The 17,555-nt window shown below is 42.9% G+C and overlaps 1 protein-coding gene across 1 annotated transcript in view; it reads right to left on the bottom strand.

The window, feature by feature from the left end:
• LOC119168564 (sodium/potassium/calcium exchanger 4-like) overlaps positions 1-17,555 on the bottom strand; it is a 115,845-nt gene that overhangs the window by 20,006 nt on the left and 78,284 nt on the right. Inside the window, exons 5-14 of the mRNA XM_075866137.1 lie at positions 17,095-17,198; positions 15,102-15,176; positions 10,620-10,699; positions 9,070-9,185; positions 8,789-8,882; positions 7,481-7,577; positions 5,361-5,452; positions 2,857-2,909; positions 1,541-1,710; positions 68-182 (exon numbers count right to left, since the gene is read on the bottom strand). Coding sequence (XP_075722252.1) covers positions 68-182; positions 1,541-1,710; positions 2,857-2,909; positions 5,361-5,452; positions 7,481-7,577; positions 8,789-8,882; positions 9,070-9,185; positions 10,620-10,699; positions 15,102-15,176; positions 17,095-17,198 — 996 coding nt within the window. The remainder of the gene's footprint in view (positions 1-67; positions 183-1,540; positions 1,711-2,856; positions 2,910-5,360; positions 5,453-7,480; positions 7,578-8,788; positions 8,883-9,069; positions 9,186-10,619; positions 10,700-15,101; positions 15,177-17,094; positions 17,199-17,555) is intronic.

Consider the following 17,555-nt stretch of genomic DNA (forward strand, 5'->3'; position numbering starts at 1 on the left):
GCATGCGCACCGGGGTTGAAGCTGCGACTTTTAAAATTGCCAGGGATTTAGTTGATGATGCACACACCTTGTCGGGAGACCAGCAGGCTAGCATATGCGTCGGGTATGCTGGTGCCTGCTGCCAAGAATGTGATGCCCATTATCGTGTCCGGGATCCCCATCGTGTAGCCTATGAGGGTCACCTGCGCACGGGTTTTCACGCTTTGCTGCACAACCATACTCGAACTTGATGGCAGTGCCACATTGTTTATTGTTATTGCTGGAACGAAAAGAAGGCTGTCACCAGAGGGCTATTGTGTGGTGGCAGCCTTGCTAAAAATTGTTTCTGGGTCACTTGATTGGTAGCCAAAGGACTTATGGTAGTATGAAATGAAAACCGTCAAAGTTGGTTATATAATGGTGTGATCCTCAGACAGCTAAGTTCATGAAAGTAATGTGCTCTTAGAAAAAAGAAACACCTCAGTAAAAGTTGTGCTAGCCTTTTTACTTTTTGTGTGCCCTGCCAGCTTGCTATGACAAAACTTCATTTGAGTGCTTTGGTACCAGTGCTATAGACAACTAGCATCAGGACAAAATTGCGTTACGGAGTCTCTAGCAAAGTCAAGATGTTTATAAATTTCCAATTCTCTCTGTATTATTTTGTTAGGTTTAAGAGCGGATAACAAAAGAACATGTTTAATAACAGTGACATTAGTTTAGACTGTTGATTCTGTTCTGCTTCTGTTGCACAAGCACACCGAAGTTTTTTTCAAATCTCGAGAAAAACAAGAATGCCAAAATGCAACCATTCTGTAAGGCGTTGTGTGTGAAAAAGTAATTATCCGAAACTATGCGTCTCCATAAAATTAATGAGGTTTGAAGCATGCCTTTTATTTTGTAACTTAGTGACTGATAAAATATTCTACCTCAGTTTTCTATCTGAAAACTGAGGTAGTATGTGACCTAAACGAAACATGAGAGTGCAGCGAAAAGTGGATCTAAAGAAGGATTGTACTAAGCAAGAAAGAAAGACCTTAATTGGCTGTAAAATAAAGCTTAAATGTGTGTCTTTTTTTTTTCGATATGACTATCATATTTTACCACGTATAGCCTGCATCTTCTGCCATAACCTGGGGAAAAGTCAAAGACGATCTCTGTGTATTACCCCGTACATTTCAGCAGTGCAAATTTAATTTTACCCTTCAGTAGAAGCGACCCCACTGATTCAGTAGAGTGACCCCATGCTCAGAGACTGTGCATGCTTTATTTTCACTCGCTTTAGAACACTTCCCTGTCCTGGCCAATGATCAGGTTCAGCCAACATGATAATTTCACCAGCTTTGCATTGTTGTGAAGCTACCTTTTTTTGCATTGTGGCATAGCATTGCCATGAAGCCACCTTGCATGATGAAATATCAGTGTAACTCGCATCCCGAATTTGGCTCTGATTTTGCTGTATTTGTGTGCGGGTTATGCACGAGAACATACAGTTTGGATTGGGGAACTGCTAATGAGAGACAGCTCATGAGTAGCAGCCACTGTCCCGTTTGGAGAGACCCACCATCCAGACCATGACGTAGGAGAAGGCTGCCGTCCAGAATATGGACATGAAGAAGCTGAGCAGGAACAGGCGTTTGCCGGTTGCGGTCCGGCAGTCCGGCACCGTGTAGTGCAGTGTTGCCAACAGGGGCGCCTGCACCACCCACTTCAACAGTGCCCAGGGGCCATCCTCTGTGACAGAGTACGGCAACAATGAGATATACATATGGCACGACCTCCTTAAGTTACAGCTTAAGGGTCTGTGAAAACATGCATGTTCCATACCACCCAGAGCTTTCGTCTACAGAGAAAGATGTGTATAGGTGCAGCAGCTGATTACGAAACCAACTAAATTTGAGAAGGTTGTTTTATTCAAGCAGCAATTTATTTCCACTCAACAAGATTCTACTGCAATATAACTGGTGCAGTCATGATGTAGCGTAGCAGGTAGCTTGGTTAGTGGAGCCATGTGAGGTCTAGGAGTGTGCAAATATCGAATCACATAGGCCATGTTAGTAGATACAATTAATTCTCAAAAAATTGATTTACATTTCCAAATGTGAGCTATGTCTGCATAAATGTGAAATTACTGCAAAAGTACTGCAAGTTTGATTGCCTCACAATGTGTAGTCCAGGTATAAAATGTGACAGGCTTGGAAGTTTACTGGGCTGTAGCAGTCAGGCAGGCGAACCTTCAGACCTTATAAAATTATTGTTTGCACTCACTGAAGAATTCTGCACATGCAATGAATATGTTGATTTGTTAGCGACTCTCCACTTGTGCTTTCAAAACAAAAATTATTAACTTCATGATCTGAGTGATATTTCAGTATTTGTAAAATATTGTAACTGAACTGTATTTGATGATTTCAGTCATCAGTTATTTCAGTTATTTCTGTCAGTTGTAAAATATCAATGTTTACACACCTCTGTAGTTACTCGAAACACATGGAAGAGATGCCATTATTGACGAACATTGCAACTTGTGTCACGTAAATTTACTTTCAAGGTTCACCGAAATATTTCTTTTGAAATAGAAACTCTGTAGGAATAACACCTTCCCAAGCTAACTCGTATGCAATACACAGTAATAGTCACACTGAATATAAAGTGGTATATGAGTTGAGTTTATTTACTTTATACTGTTTTACAGTAAGTGGTTGGAACAGAGAGAAAAAGCTGCATAAAACTGTTTGACAATGCCCCACGTTCCAGATTCATTGTGGCAACACAAGCAAAGCAAATCAAAATACAATTCAAACCACCAATGCTGTACATAGGAAAAAAGGTTCTAGAAAAAGGCTGCAAAGATAATCAGATTTAAAGAGACCTACTCACTCAGTGAGGGAATTTTTTTCCAGTCGGCGTCTGTGGACAGGGCAACATCAACACTGAAAAAGGCAAACACAGTATTTGCATGATGTATGAGACATCTCCACAGCACTGGGAGAGTTTTGCTTAAAGTACCATCAGCAGAGAGTTTCATAAATTGTTGCAGAGCCTGAGCAGTGCTCATTTCGTTGTGAAATTATCTGTGTTTTTTTACGCTGCTGGATGCTCTATTCTTCACTGCAGGCATGTTTGAGGATATCCATCTCGTGTAATGTTCTGCCAAGAAGCTTTTCCTTGTGTGCTTTTTGATATTTTTGGCATTATGCCTTAATGAAGCACCTGTTTCGGGCTGTCGAAGTTCCTTATTTGTTGTAGAGATGAGGACCACACATTCTGTTACTATATCTCTGCAGCTCTTCGTTAGCAGAATATTGCCACACTCCTTTGCAGACTTTTGTTATCACCCCACTACACGTTTGAGGGCTGTCTTGCACAAACCGTGCCGAATAACTAAGAACCACCAAGAAAAACTAAGAACCTTTGAATGCGATTACGTGCACAATGCGAACATTGCAGATTGTTATGGAACATACGTGGCTGCTAGCGATGGTACTGGAACATGCGACAGCACATGTATAAATGCCGACGCACACCGCTTGTCAGTTGATCGACGGCCGACGCTCTGTTCACCGCTGTCAGTGCCAGTGTGTATCGCTGCAATCTGTTTTTCCATTTGCCGGCCACAAGTTCAGCCAAATGAACAGTTTAATTTTGGACAAGTCGTCTCTGCCTTCATTAGCGTCACGACCCCGTGACAATATGCACAACTTTCTCAGACATCTTCCACATACCTCATATTTGTATGGTAAGCCTCTTGAGTTAGAAGTGAGGCATGAATGCATAAAATTTATCCTACATGTTCACCCTAATGCTTTGGAAAGCTCCTTTCAAAAGGGACATGGTTCACCGTCAGACTGTCAAGTTTTGAGATTTTTATGCACAATCTCAGCAATATTGGGCAAAATTACGCGGATGAAATTTCACAGTGACCTGTATGTGCACTAATATCATTTGATGATTCGTTCTGACAAGCAAGGCAGAATGAACCATTGGTACAGTTGGTACAGAATTTTGCTCATTTAACTGAAGGTTCACCCATGGAGTGAACCTTTACTGAAATTCAACATATACACTATGGGGAAGTTAAGGAAAAACATCTACCGAAGGTGTGCACGAGCGCCAACGCATTTTCGTTTGTTGTTCTTTTTTTTCAGTAATTACGAATTTGAGGATATTTTCGATTTGGGTGGGGCAGGGGCTCCAGCTACTTTTCTGGGGGGACTATAGTATATGTGGCCTAGGTACCACGAGCAAATAAAATAAATAAAGAAAATTTATCCCCTGCGACAAATTGAACCTGGCTAGTTGTGTGATATGCAAGTACTTATGCATGGTTTCACATCTCTTGTGGAGGGACCATAAGCTGTGGGCAGCTATAGAGCACATGTATTCATCCTATAGAGCGAACGTATGCCTGTCGTGCTGTAATGGTAGTTAAGGTACACATGGTATATGAATGATCCTGCTTAACTTAAAATGATCGTTGTAGATTGGCTTGGAAAAAGCATTAGGCATGTGTGAATATCGGTAAACTTCGAATATTACAGTGTTCAAACTCGTTTTGACAAAAATTTCAATTAGTGTTCAAAATTTGCAAACAGACTCAAAGGTGAGCATGTGGCAGAAATTTGCTTGATTGTGAAGGAAATAAGGCAAATAGAAAACTCCAACAAAAAATTGTATTCTAAACCAAATGTTTCGAAGCCCGACGTTTCGAAGAAGCCAGTCTGACTTCAAAACGTCAGGTTTAGCATACAATTTTTGGTTGCAGTTTTCTATTTGCCTCATTAGAAAATGAACGTATGTTAGACTGCATGTTGCCTGCTTGTAAAGATGGTTTTACAGCATGGCTGCCATTCTATGCCATGAAAACACTTATCCAAAAAAGTCTGCACTGGCGCAGTCTGACTTTAAGATAAAATGAACATATTGCCCTCTCATAGTCTACTTATGTTTTTTAACTAAATCTGAAAGCTTGATACATGCTTACATTGTCTAAGCATGGTAAGTTTTATAGTGTAACATAATCTGCAGGTTATCATTTGCATTCTATCAGAAGTCAAATTCTGCTACTATTCCAAGTTGCTTCCACTTATTTTGAATTAAGAAGAATGACATCTGCACATGCCTTGTTCAAATAGAAAAAAATATATATATTGCGCAGGTTACATAAGGTCATGTACACATGCTCATTTTTTTTTATATAATATCCAATATAGACTATTCAGGCTATTCAATGTCTAATCATTTGAACAAACCACTATTCGCTTCAAACCTGAAATTCACTATCTGCACAACCATGCAGAGAATGTTTCGTATTTCTGTTAGGCTTAGTTTTTATGCCGTTTTTCCGAGGCTGCCGCTTGCAATGTGCAGGACGCATTCCCAACCTGGAGCTCTTGCCACGTCGGACCATGTCATTGGGGTCGAGGGAGGTCTGGGAAGGTAAGTGCTGGATCTCTCCTCGGCGTATGCGCTTGTGCTGCGAGTGAAATGGAGACATTATGCGCACGTCTTTGAACATGAAAGTGGCAGTAGGCGTTGGATCACTTCACTAAATCTGCGAGAAATGTTAACAACAGGCGACGTACTGGTTGGAAATGATTTTTTGCTCACGACAATACTTATACGTTGAGCCATTGTTAGAATACGCTGCTCTTTTCTGGGGTCCCTACACCCAGTCAATCACAAGAGAAGTCAAGAACATACAACCATAATTGGTCAAATTCATTTTCAATTCGTACCATCATCACACATCTTTTAGTGCTTTACTACAGGACGAGAACATTGAAGCTCTAGAGATACGATGTTATCGAGAGAGACTCGGAATGCTATATCTAATTCATTGCAAACACATCAAAGTAGACAAGGATTTGTACATTAGACTGTGTAGCTGGCGCCCTACACGTTCACTCAAACTAACTGAATATTCCTGTCAAACGAACTTCTTCAAACAGTCTTTTTTTTCCTCGTGCCACCTGCAAATAAAATGCGCAGCCTGAATATGTACTGCAGAGCCCAGCCATATCATCCTTTGTCCACGCTCTTGTTAATCTATGATTCAAGGTGTTTCCCGAACTATCCAACAACTACAGATAGCATACGATATAATAAAAAACAATAATAAACAAATCAGTTTAGTTACTGAGCTGAGCGCTGTGTAAGCAAATGCTCTATTGTACATTTTTGTAACTTTTTTCATTTTTGTCATTTTTCCATCATTACTACTACATTACTACATTTTTTTGTGACCCATGTATTTTCTTGCCGGCATTTTCACCTGAAATATATATATATATATATATATAGTTCCTCACGGTGTATTCACAGTTCATTTCTTTTGTCTCTTGTCTTTATTGTGCAACATGTACCTTTTGTACAACCCACTCCTGCTTATGGTTTGCAAAGCAAGCTAGCAGTAACTAAAAATAATAATATAATAACTAACAATAATACAACTAATAATAATAAATAATAACTAAAATAATAACTAATAATAATAAGTAATAGTAATAATAATAACTAAAGTAATAATAAATAAGTGTCCACTAGTTTCATACTTTACGTTCACATGCATTTCGGAGCAGCATTTTGCTTCTCTACTCATCTCTAAGCTACTGGAACTGACACACTGCAATGAACTAGCTTAAAGTTTTTTCTCACTTATGGTTATTCGTGTCTCACCAAAATGCGATCAGCTCCTGCTTGTCGTGAGGCTACTGTGCTGCCACTGCGGTGTGAGAGTTGAACTTCTACATTCTGTTTCAACACAGTGCTCTTCTGTTTCTCGTCACGCGAGCTGGCTTATGCAGCTACTTGCAGGAGCCAGCACTGCTTATGAGGCATGCTCTCGACATTGATGAACAAGGAACACACCGGCTGCAGTGAGTTAGCTGTGTTATAATTTGCATCATAATATAAACCACAGTGCTTCGCTGGGAAGGCGAGGCTCACATTTAGCAAACAAGTCAGTGAAGCTTTGAAGCTTTAAAAGAAGAAGTGTTGGTGGGGGCAAAGCTGTCTTGCCGAAAAAGGATCTTTCGAGGACAAAATAGCTTCGCTGATGCTTTGTGAAACAATTAGTTTTCTTTTTGGAGACAGTTACTCAAGCATAGAAGTAAAATTACCTAACGATAAATATACCTCTTTAACCCAACTAACTTGGTGTATTGAGTGCATCTTATAGTAAACGTTTGGCCTTTTATTTTAGGTTTACTCAATCAAGAGGAGAGGTTCTCTCACTGCACGCTCTATAACTTCTGTCACGATATTTTTTTAGTTCCGTATATCCTGTAGGTGTGGTTTCATATGACACGCATTAAAAGGACATGTTTCACAAATCAGCTAAGCACATGCTGTATTTGCGAGCTTGACGTTTGGCTAGGCATGCCAACTGAACGTATAAGTGTGGCTTTCCAGTAACACAAATTAATTGAGCCCTCTCACACTACTTGACATTCGTTGAAAAGGCTCATTTGAGAGAGAATGAATGAGAAGGCACAGTCTTTACCTCATTGGTGATCCTTTTTGCTGCTGCCCAGAAACGAGTTTTGGGGCGGAAGTATCGGGTCATAAGCATTCGCAGCGCTGCTTCGTATAAGGTTGGCCTGCAAAAAAGTGCAACAGGTGCAAGTGGCAGTTTATATGTGACTAGTGCCGATGCTCTTTGTTTTCAAAAGGTGTCTTGCCTGTGTGCTGCCAGCCTGCGATACGTAAACCTTCCCACAATCTGTGCACATGGTGCTGCACCTCATGCAATTTCAAAACGATAGTCTGTATGCTACGCTGTTTTGGCGATTCAAAAAAGCTGCTCTGTGCTTACAATGTCGTACGTCGTCTCTCCGACATCAATTATGACGTTCTTCGAGAAGGCACCTCGAGACGTCCCCATCGCCTCCCACAAACTGAAGTCATTCACGTTTCTAGACTCAAACGATACCTTTCACACGGTGCCTCGCCAGCGGAGTGACTGGCTTCATTGGTGACTTCACATCCTTCTTTTTGTTTTCTCCTTTTCATTTCATTCTTTCCCGTTTTTCTTATTTGACTTCTTACTTCATGTTATTTTGAGCTACGGCATTCGTTTTGCTTGCATAGTAACCTTCGTCTTCTTTCTATTTGCCCTCACGTACAGCATCCAGACGGACTTCTTGGGGAAGGGGGTAATGACGCATGCCACCATCGATGAACGAACCGCTGTGGCTCATACACGTTTTGGGTGTGAAGAAGAAGAAAACTCTTTTCTTGCTTTGATCCAGGGCAGACGTCAACTCCTGGCTGCCAGTCTTGCTTAGCATACGACATTACATTGCAGTTACATTAGTTTATGCTATTTTGTTATTTTTTCAATGTACTGTTATTCAACTAAACTATTTAAACTTTGCAAGCCAAAGCTGACGGTAAGTATGGCTTCCTTTTTAGGTAGCCTTTGTCAGGGAAAAGCCAGACCTATGGCTCGATTTTTAATTTTATTTTTATTATAGGAGTGCAGAATGGCTGACTTTATCACACAACTTGTATGTAAAATGGTGAACCACATCGTGACCATAGCAGCGGTACTTGATAAAATGTTGTACGGTCATTCCATTCTTTTTCTTCTTTCCCATCATACCATCATAACTTAATAACACCTTCCTTGGGGAAACTGTAAACCACCACTTGGTGAAATGTAGCTGATGGGAGCTCAGGTTAAAGGTATCGTGTGCATGTAGGTGGTTAGTTCTACGCCATTTCTGGGAATTGTTCACAGGGCTAATTGTAGTTCTTATTACGGTTCACCTGCTACTGTCAAGTAGATTAGCAATCTTGGCCGGCTCACCTTCTCCGGCTGTCTCTGATCATCTCATCCAGAGGTCGTGTGTTTCTGGAAGCGTTCTGCTGGGTGAAATCGTCGATTTCATTGTTGAATGGCACTGCAAGTTTGAAAATGAGCTCTGCTATAAAGACTTGGCTCAGCATTAAAGCTACAGCATCAAAGCAGGATTCAACACTGAGCTTAGTGTCAACGTGGTGTCTTTTACCTATAATTGCTATAATTAAATAAGTATGCTGCAGCGTGTGTGCAAAGTTTCAGCTGGGAAGGAACAAGGCGGTCCTCACCGTAGGAACTGTAGTTCTTGGCGTCGTAGCTCGCAGATGTAAGGCCGAGCGAAGTCTGTTCTTCTTCGTGGATTCCAAACGTCGTGGCCACCCATTGGTGGATTCTCTTGTTGTACCTGGTTGCCCGTAATAAAAAAAAAAGAAAGAGACTGTGGGCATGTGTTTTTTCCGCACTGTTCCTATTGCTGTGAAAGTAGTGCGAAGGGAGTCTGATGCTGGTAAATTGTAAATACTATACTTCAAATGGGGATACATTCGTGTCTACTTTCTCGCTATACAATGCTAGACAAAACTGAGGCCTCCTAAATAGCTCGGGCAATATCACACTTTCTAGTGCGACTGGCTAGAGAACACGAGTAGTTTATTTACGCGTTTGCAACGGCCCGTGTTCAGTGCTCTCGCTGTTCTGCTTTGCTATAGCAACGGAAATTGGTGAAATTGAAGTCTGTTGAGTCTATAAAAATTCACAATGCAACAGTAGCGCCGACTGAGGTCGTTTTCTATAGAGCGTGGAGCTTTTGCGTCTGCTCTTGTTTTAGCCATTGTTCTGGCAAGCGAACCAACATGCGCGTCATGGTGGCTCGGTGACGGGTTCTACTAGCGCAGAAAAATTCGTAGCTCTTTTTCTAAATGTTCAGTGTGCAAACACACTTAATATTTAGCTCAATCTTTGTTTCACACACAGTGCACCTGGTTGCACAGCCAACTGTGCAAGGTAGTCGAGCTTTTTACTACCCAAAACTGCATTGACAGGTGACACTACGTGTCTGAAAAACTTGTTTGTTGGCCTTGTTTTTTTCTCATGCAGCTGACAGGTACTGAACGCAGATACGCCTGTGAGCATAAGTATACAGAGCATTGCTATTCATATACTTTTGCTGTCTGCGCCATATAGTCATGAATGGTCTGCTTTAGACAGCATTGCTCTGACCCATTCCATTAGAGTAATTCTCTCAACAGCTATTCCGTCAAAGCAGTGCTTTCAACACCAGACCACCCGCTTCTCGACAGCGATTTTGGCATGCTTGCCCATGGTTCATATACTTTTGTTTTTAGATATATATACACTAAAAACGAATCAGCCTTTTAAAAAAGCTGAATGTGCTACACTCAACTGTCAAGTAATTCAAATATATTATGCACTAAAGCTCAATCTCCAGGGCAGACACTGGCAAAAAGGCTCAAGACCCTCCCCCCCAAATTCTCTATAGTTTACCCCAGTGTTGAACATTGCCGTAAATTCAGCTCTAGTAGCGCAGCTAGCACTTTTTGGGGGGAGGGGTGAGATGGGGTAATTACACTTTATGTATGTTTGTGCACTCAATTGTATGCGTGCCTGTATGCATACAGATGCAATGTTAAAAATTTTCAAAGGGGGGTGTTGAACCTTCCCGATGTGCCCTTGGCTATGCCACTGTCGAGTGCATTCCTACAAGCTGCCGCCCAAATGCCGATTGTACCAACAAGTCAACAAGCGGTCGTGCTTGGTGTTGAGAGTGTGACTCAGTCTTGTGTGTGGCATCTCAGTTGAGTGAAAAGAAGACACTCACTTCATGATGTCGATGTAGACACCATACAGGAGCAGCATAAAGAGGGAGTCGTACCACGTGACCTGGCCGTCGTAGATCACCTGCACATGAGTGGCCAGCGAGGAAGGGGGCCGTTAAATGATTCAATTTTTGGTTTATTCGTGCTGCACTTCATAAATATGGTTTCACAGTTGTGTATGCCACAAGGTAAAATAATGGCGTCCTGAAACACCAAGTATTGCCGCTTTGCGAGTGGACTGTATCTAGTTGTTGCAGATACAAAATGGCATTAAGAGCCATAGATGGCAGATCATTAGCGGATTTGTAAGATTCTTCATTAGGGTGTCGTACATTCAATACATGGCACTAGCTATTTTTATTGTTCAAATATTTGAATACTCAAATTGGATACAAATAAATCCTACTAATGTCAGATGTTTTTTTAAGTCACGCACAATTGAGGAAAAAAGAATGAAATTCGCGCGATGTCTGCTAGTAAAGTTGAGGCCTAGTGGAATCAAACCCGAATAATATGTAGAGCTCGTAATAAATGGCATAGTCATGCGTTGTATTGATCATTTGAAATATGATATGTACGTATCTGAATGCTATGTGAAAATTTATGTGTAGGACAGCCCTTTGAGGCAAAAAGCGGGAATCGTACCGATTCATTTCGCCAATGTCGCATCAGAGGCACGTGTGTTTGATTCTTATTGCCTTAGCGGATTTATTTTTCTGGAATGTGCACGAGACCTGAAAGATTTTGTCCCTCGCGAAGTATAGTGGTGGTTTGCTCTTCAATGACGAGTGCTTTCATTATTAATTCATTCATTCATTCATTGTTTATTCAGAGAAAAAATTTCCTAGGCTGAAGAGACTAAAGACGAACAACCTCTGCCTGACTAAGATCCCTCCACTCATGCATTTGCTCAAATGCAATGGAACAAGAAGAGACATATTTCCTTTCTTCTTTCGGAGCAGGGGACACAAAAATCAAATTCAAAAACAGGATAGATGTCAATCGAGACACACACTTTTAAAACAACACATTGCAGTCAACGCAAATTCGCTCATAGCGAGATAAAAAATATGTAAAAAAACTGACACCACGAGAATTTTTAGTCGGAAGACAAATTACTATAAAGATATACACATTTCAAAATAAAAAGAAAATTATTGACTTTTACACAAATAGTACGAAAGTACAAAAACAAAAAAAAACATATTTATAATAGATAGTATAATCAGGGCGCAATACAAGTAAGGAAGTACATCTTAACTTTTTTTTTCTTTACACTGCTTTTAGAATTACTTTGTTCTAATAAAAGTTCACGGACGTAGCTATTGTTGTGCAGTGGATGAGTTATTTGATATAACAAGGCTTGCTCCTCGTAGGTTGTCCCGAATAAAGGTAGTCGAAAACGGTCAAAGCGTAGGTAATAGGGAGTATCGCTTGAGTAGCAATGCTCCATGTAGTGCATACGCGTCGCCGCACGCCCCTCAACATTTGACGCTGCCAGCAGGCTACACCGCATTTCAGGGCTGTCGTGCAGTGAAACTTGATAACGCGAATCCATTTTTACGGGAGCACAAGTAAAATCCCCGCTGAGCGAGCAGCAGTGGATATTTTGAGACACGTGCGTTGCTTTCCTCTCTTCCCCGCTCTCTTTGCATAGCCACGTCTTTCACCGTCTCGTCTGGCATCGGCTAAACCGTGGCCGTTTCGTCGGCACGAACGTTTCCGATGACGCTTGTGACAGCGGGCCAGTTAAAAGCACACTCGCAGGCAGGAGTGCGGCGTTCGATGTATCGACCGTAGAAGTGAACGCACGATGCAGCGTTGTACCCTTGCACGGGTTTTCCAAGGGTATACGCTACGATGACCAGGCCCGTAATGTATGTCAGACGGCGCGACATCGCTGAAATACAATCAAATGAGTCGGTCAGTCAGCCACTAGACTTCTTAGGCTCAGGGAATCAATCATTCACTCAATCAGTAAACTTATGGCATTCATTACAGCTTCTGCAGCATAGCTAAACGAAATCCCGCACGTCGTCTCTCTCTCTCTCTCGCTGTATGAAAACGAAGGTCACGTTTTAGACGCACTGCCTGGAGCGTAACTCACCGATTGAGCCGCGTTGCGAAAGAAATGAAAAAAAGTCAGTTTCACCGCAAGGGCGAAGCAGTGAATGCGATAGCAACAAATTGTAATGTTATAAAAAGTGAGGCTGGCAGCCAACTTGGATCCGAATTCACCTAAGTCTACAAAACGCTGGTGTAAGACAATATGGTCGCTGCAGGGAGAAATGCTCTTTCCACACCGTTTCTTATTTTTTGTTCAGAGCGTAGCACGTAGGAGGGCATACGACCCGAGCGTTCATGGCGTCCGAGGATGCGGGCGCGCCGCCCTAGTTCAAGGTCGCTGCTTGAGCGACACCCCCCACCCCCTTGCGTCTTTTCACGTTTGTTCAATCTGAATGGGGAATTTTCGCTCAGCTTCGACGGCGGGATTCCTGATCGATGTGATATCGCATTTCGCCTACGAACGGCGGACATAGGCCGGCTCGTTCGATCTCTGCTTCGGCTGCGTTCGTCGCCCCCTGCTTGCGCGATTTTACCCGCGGTAGAATGCACGGTTCGCGGGGTTATTAGGGAGTTTTAGCTTGTACGTATACTTCTTTACGTTAACGTGTTACCGGATACCGTTTCGCGTTTACCGTCTTACCGGAACGGATATCTTACGTAAATTTTCACGTACGTACGTAAACGCGTTTCCTTTAGGTTTTCGCAAACCATAAATGGTGATGCTAACTGCATATAAACTGCATTCACCTTACATATTATTAAATCACCATTGTGGTGAAATCACGAGACGTTCTTTTATTGCGTACAGCATCCTCATATGCGCGAAAAAGTGAAAAATACAAGGCTAATGCAACGATGGTGTCGACATCTTGTGACACTTCGTGCAACCACATTCATGAACACGTTCTTACGCGTAATGTTTTTGAGATGAAAATGAATAAAAAGGTAACTCATTTGTAATAACGGCGCTGCGCGTTTTTTTGCATCAGACGTACAATGCTCAATGTTTCTGCAATAACAATTTTGTGATTACCTGGTTCACTATCGCCCCGCTAGATGGCACCACCTATCCAGCTTCTCTGGAATTCGCACGTTTACGGCATTTATGTTCTAGACCATTCTAGCTTTGGTAATCCGGCTGAAACAATGTAATGGCCCTTGGCGCTCGCACTTCAGCTACTTCTGCTTATAGCAACTCGACGGTTCGAGTCCCCGCAATGCGCATACCACGAGTTTCTACGAACGAAGGCGTATTTGCCAGATAAGGTTGTAAACGTAAAGTCTATATGGCAGGAAACGTAAACTTTTAAACCAGATCCGGAGGGAAACGTAAAGGTTTACGTTCCGTAAAGACCCGCGCATGCGCAGATTCTATCCGGTATCCGGTAACACGGTAACGTAACGAAGTGTACGTACAAGCTAAAACTCCATTATCAGTTGGGACGTGGCGGTAACGGCGACGGTAAAAGCACGTCGGGGGTGTCCGTGTAGTTGCTATCGCAGCATCGATAATGCTAGTTGATTGATATGTGGGGTTTAACGTCCCAAACACACCATATAATTATGAGAGACGCTGTAGTTGAGAGCTCCGGAAATTTCGATCACCTGGGGTTTTTTAACGTGCACCCAAATCTTGAGCACACGGGCCTACAACATTTCCGCCTCCATCGGAAATGCAGCCGCCGCAGCCGGGATCCGATCCCGCGACCTGCGGGTCAGTAGCCGAGTCACTTAGCCAGTAGACCACCGCGGCGGGGCGATAATGCTAGTTCTGAGCCGTGAAAACGTTTCCCGCTTTCACTGCGACCTTGACGATTTTCCATTCACTGCTAAGTTTTCTGCATGTTTCAGCTTTGTTGTTTCCTTTGTACTGAGTTCGATATGCACCACGGGTCGAGGTTTTTCATGTTGAGGCACTGACAGCATTTGTTTTTGAATCGCCCAAGAATGTATATGAGACCAAAACTGCGATCTGGGTACGAGGGATGCCGTATAATGGATGGCTCCGAAAATTCCGACCACCTGGGGCTCTTGACGTTCGCCTAAATTTGAGTACACGGGCGGCTGCGAGCTTTTTCGCCTCCATCGAAAGTGCGCCTGCCGCGGCCGAGGTTCGATCCTGGGTTTGTAGTCGAGTGGCCACCGTGGCGAATGTAAACGGGACAATAAACTAAGAGATCCGTGTAACACTTTTAATCGCACTTCTTTGGTGCTGACCTCAGTGTAGCTTCGCACCCCGTTCCTTTTCCGCCGAAGCTCACTCTAAATATGATAGACATTGTTGTCACCGAATTTCTCGGCGCGCAGTACGTCATCTCAAACAAAAACAAATCAGGGAGGGTGGGGGCCTAGTGTGTCAGCCCATGGATATGCTCGAACCAGAAGGCGGCGACAGCAGAAGCGAATGGGCGCCTCACCAGTATGAGGATGACCACGGTGAACGCGTAGAAGAGGGAGTCCCGAAACAGGGGCCACCAGGTCACCGGAACCTCCTGCACAGACACGGAGAGGATCTGTGGGCATTGCCTACATGCGAAGAAATGCTTGAGCACTGTGCATTGTTGGGGTTTTCCTATAATAAGCAATGGCTCACTATACGAGGCGTTAGCAAAGGTATAAAATGACAGGCATATTAAATGCTGGGAGGTTAACCCTGGTATAGTGTCCGCCCGCAAGGTTTCAAAGCAGAACTGGTATGTTTAAATCAAGGAGGATTTAATAAATTGCTGGAGTGGAAATGATTCTGCAGAAGTGAAGCCGTTCCTCTGGCAAGATGGCTTTTGTGGCGGCCATATTACTAGGGGCATGATAAAGTATCACCGTTCAGCGATTAAAAACGAAGCGTTTCTCTCGCACGCCCAACGAGTTTAATGTGGGAACTTTTTCGCGTCACATAGTGCTCCAAGTGCGTTTCACAGTTACTAGTTTTCCTTAGTGAGCCTGTAATTGGAGATAAAGTTCTTTGAAGATTCAGTTATCCATACTCGTTTCTGCGTGTTACTTCGTCGGGAACATCTATCTTTTAATATAGAACTAAGGTAGCATTTACATAAAATATAAAAGCCACTTGATCTTTAAGTGGGCACTATCAGAAAAAAACATGTTTCCGCCATCTTGGCAGTGGCAAAAGGTGGCTTCACTTTTGATGGCAAGGCAGTGCGGGAGCTTCCACTCCAGCAATTTTTCTTTAATCCTCCTTGGTTTAAATGAACAGCGCGCAAGTGGACGAATAAGGACAGAAAGGCCAAGGCACTTGTCCCCGACTTTCTGTCGGTCGTCCACTGATGCGCTGTTGACTTAAAGATAGTGTCCGGTCCGCTGCCCTGTACATGCTGGGGCTTGGGAATAGGGTGTTGCAAAGGGATATTTGTATAGAGACTGGTAGAGTAGAGGGGCCCGAAGTGTTCGAAACCAGGGTTATTGCATCATCATCAGTCTGACTACGCCCACTGCAAGGCAGAGACCTCTCCCACGTTCCGCCAATGGATCCGCTTCTGTGCTTGCTGTGGCTGTGCTCTACTCACAAAAGTTCTTGTATTCTCATCTCCCCACCCAACAGAAAGCCTCACCTTCGTGGGTTTTTCTTTCTCTCGGAATCTTGGAATGCTGCATGTAGCGCGTATGCAGGAAAACTCCTGGTCTCAATGACCGGCGGTTATCTTGCACAGTATACCTCGATCTGTTCAAGACTAGTGACCCCGTGTATGCTAAGGGAGCATAACTCTATTCAAGACCGTAGGCACGGGCACTCCGGTGATTCGCCAGGAAATCGGTACAGCCGTCACGTCCGCTTCACGTTTGCCATTAGTCACTGAATTTCACGGTGTGCAGTGGGCTCAATTAGTTCTTGAGCTTTATACAAAATGTCTTAGATTATGAGGTGGCATTTAGTTGATTCACCAGGAAGCGAATTCTCGGACTAAAATCGCGCAATGGAAGGAAAATATAAAATACATTCAGAACGAGAAATTAAAAAAAAAAAGACAACGCTCAGCACCAGGCTTCCCTGACACCGAGGCTTAAGTAAGCTTGATGCTTCGAGCGAAGTAATATCTTCTAATATCTGAAATTGAAAAAGGAAAACACCATCATTTATCTATTTCTTTAGCAGTGGTTTTGCTTGCGATTTTTTAGCGGCAATTGAGTAAGAGTAAAATAGTTATATTTTTTCGTGTTCTTCAAACAGAATTCCAGTCGTCGCACCGTCGTTCTGTTCTTTCACCATTGCGCAGTTTCCCAATTAAGTAATAATCGTGGTTTTCCTTCATTTCGTGTCCACATGGCATTCGAGCACTTTCCTGAGTTTTGCTTGTCGTCCTGAAGTACGAGAACCAACAAACAAGCAAAAAAAAAAAACCAATTTTTAGGCCTCATAGTTACGTGAGTAAGGCACGTTTGCGTCTGCATCACCTTTCCGGAGCACAGTCCGCAGAGTCCGATGACGAAGAGCACGTTGAACACGGCCGAGCCGACGATGGTGCCGGTGCCCACGTCTCCCTTGGCGATGAGGACGCCTGCAACGACATCGTGCGTTATCTACCCTGCAGGACGCGCGCCTCTTCCCAGTTGCCGCCAAGCTGTCGTGTGCTAGCAGGTTACTCTTTATCAACAACAATGTAAGCATTCATTGGACTTCCTCATTTGTAAATAACCATCAGTCTTCGTCGGCGCCATATTGCTGTTGCTGGAATGAAGCGTCGGATGAACGTGGTATTTCAATAATAATAATAATAATAATAATAATAATAATAATAATAATAATAATAATAATAATAATAATAATAATATGTGGGGTTTACCATCCCGAAACCACCATATGATTATGAGACGCCGTAGTGCAAGGCTCCGAAAATTTCGGCCACCTGCGGTTC

This window comes from Rhipicephalus microplus, chromosome 6 (assembly GCF_043290135.1).
Source record: "Rhipicephalus microplus isolate Deutch F79 chromosome 6, USDA_Rmic, whole genome shotgun sequence".
In the NCBI taxonomy this organism is placed as follows: domain Eukaryota; kingdom Metazoa; phylum Arthropoda; class Arachnida; order Ixodida; family Ixodidae; genus Rhipicephalus; species Rhipicephalus microplus.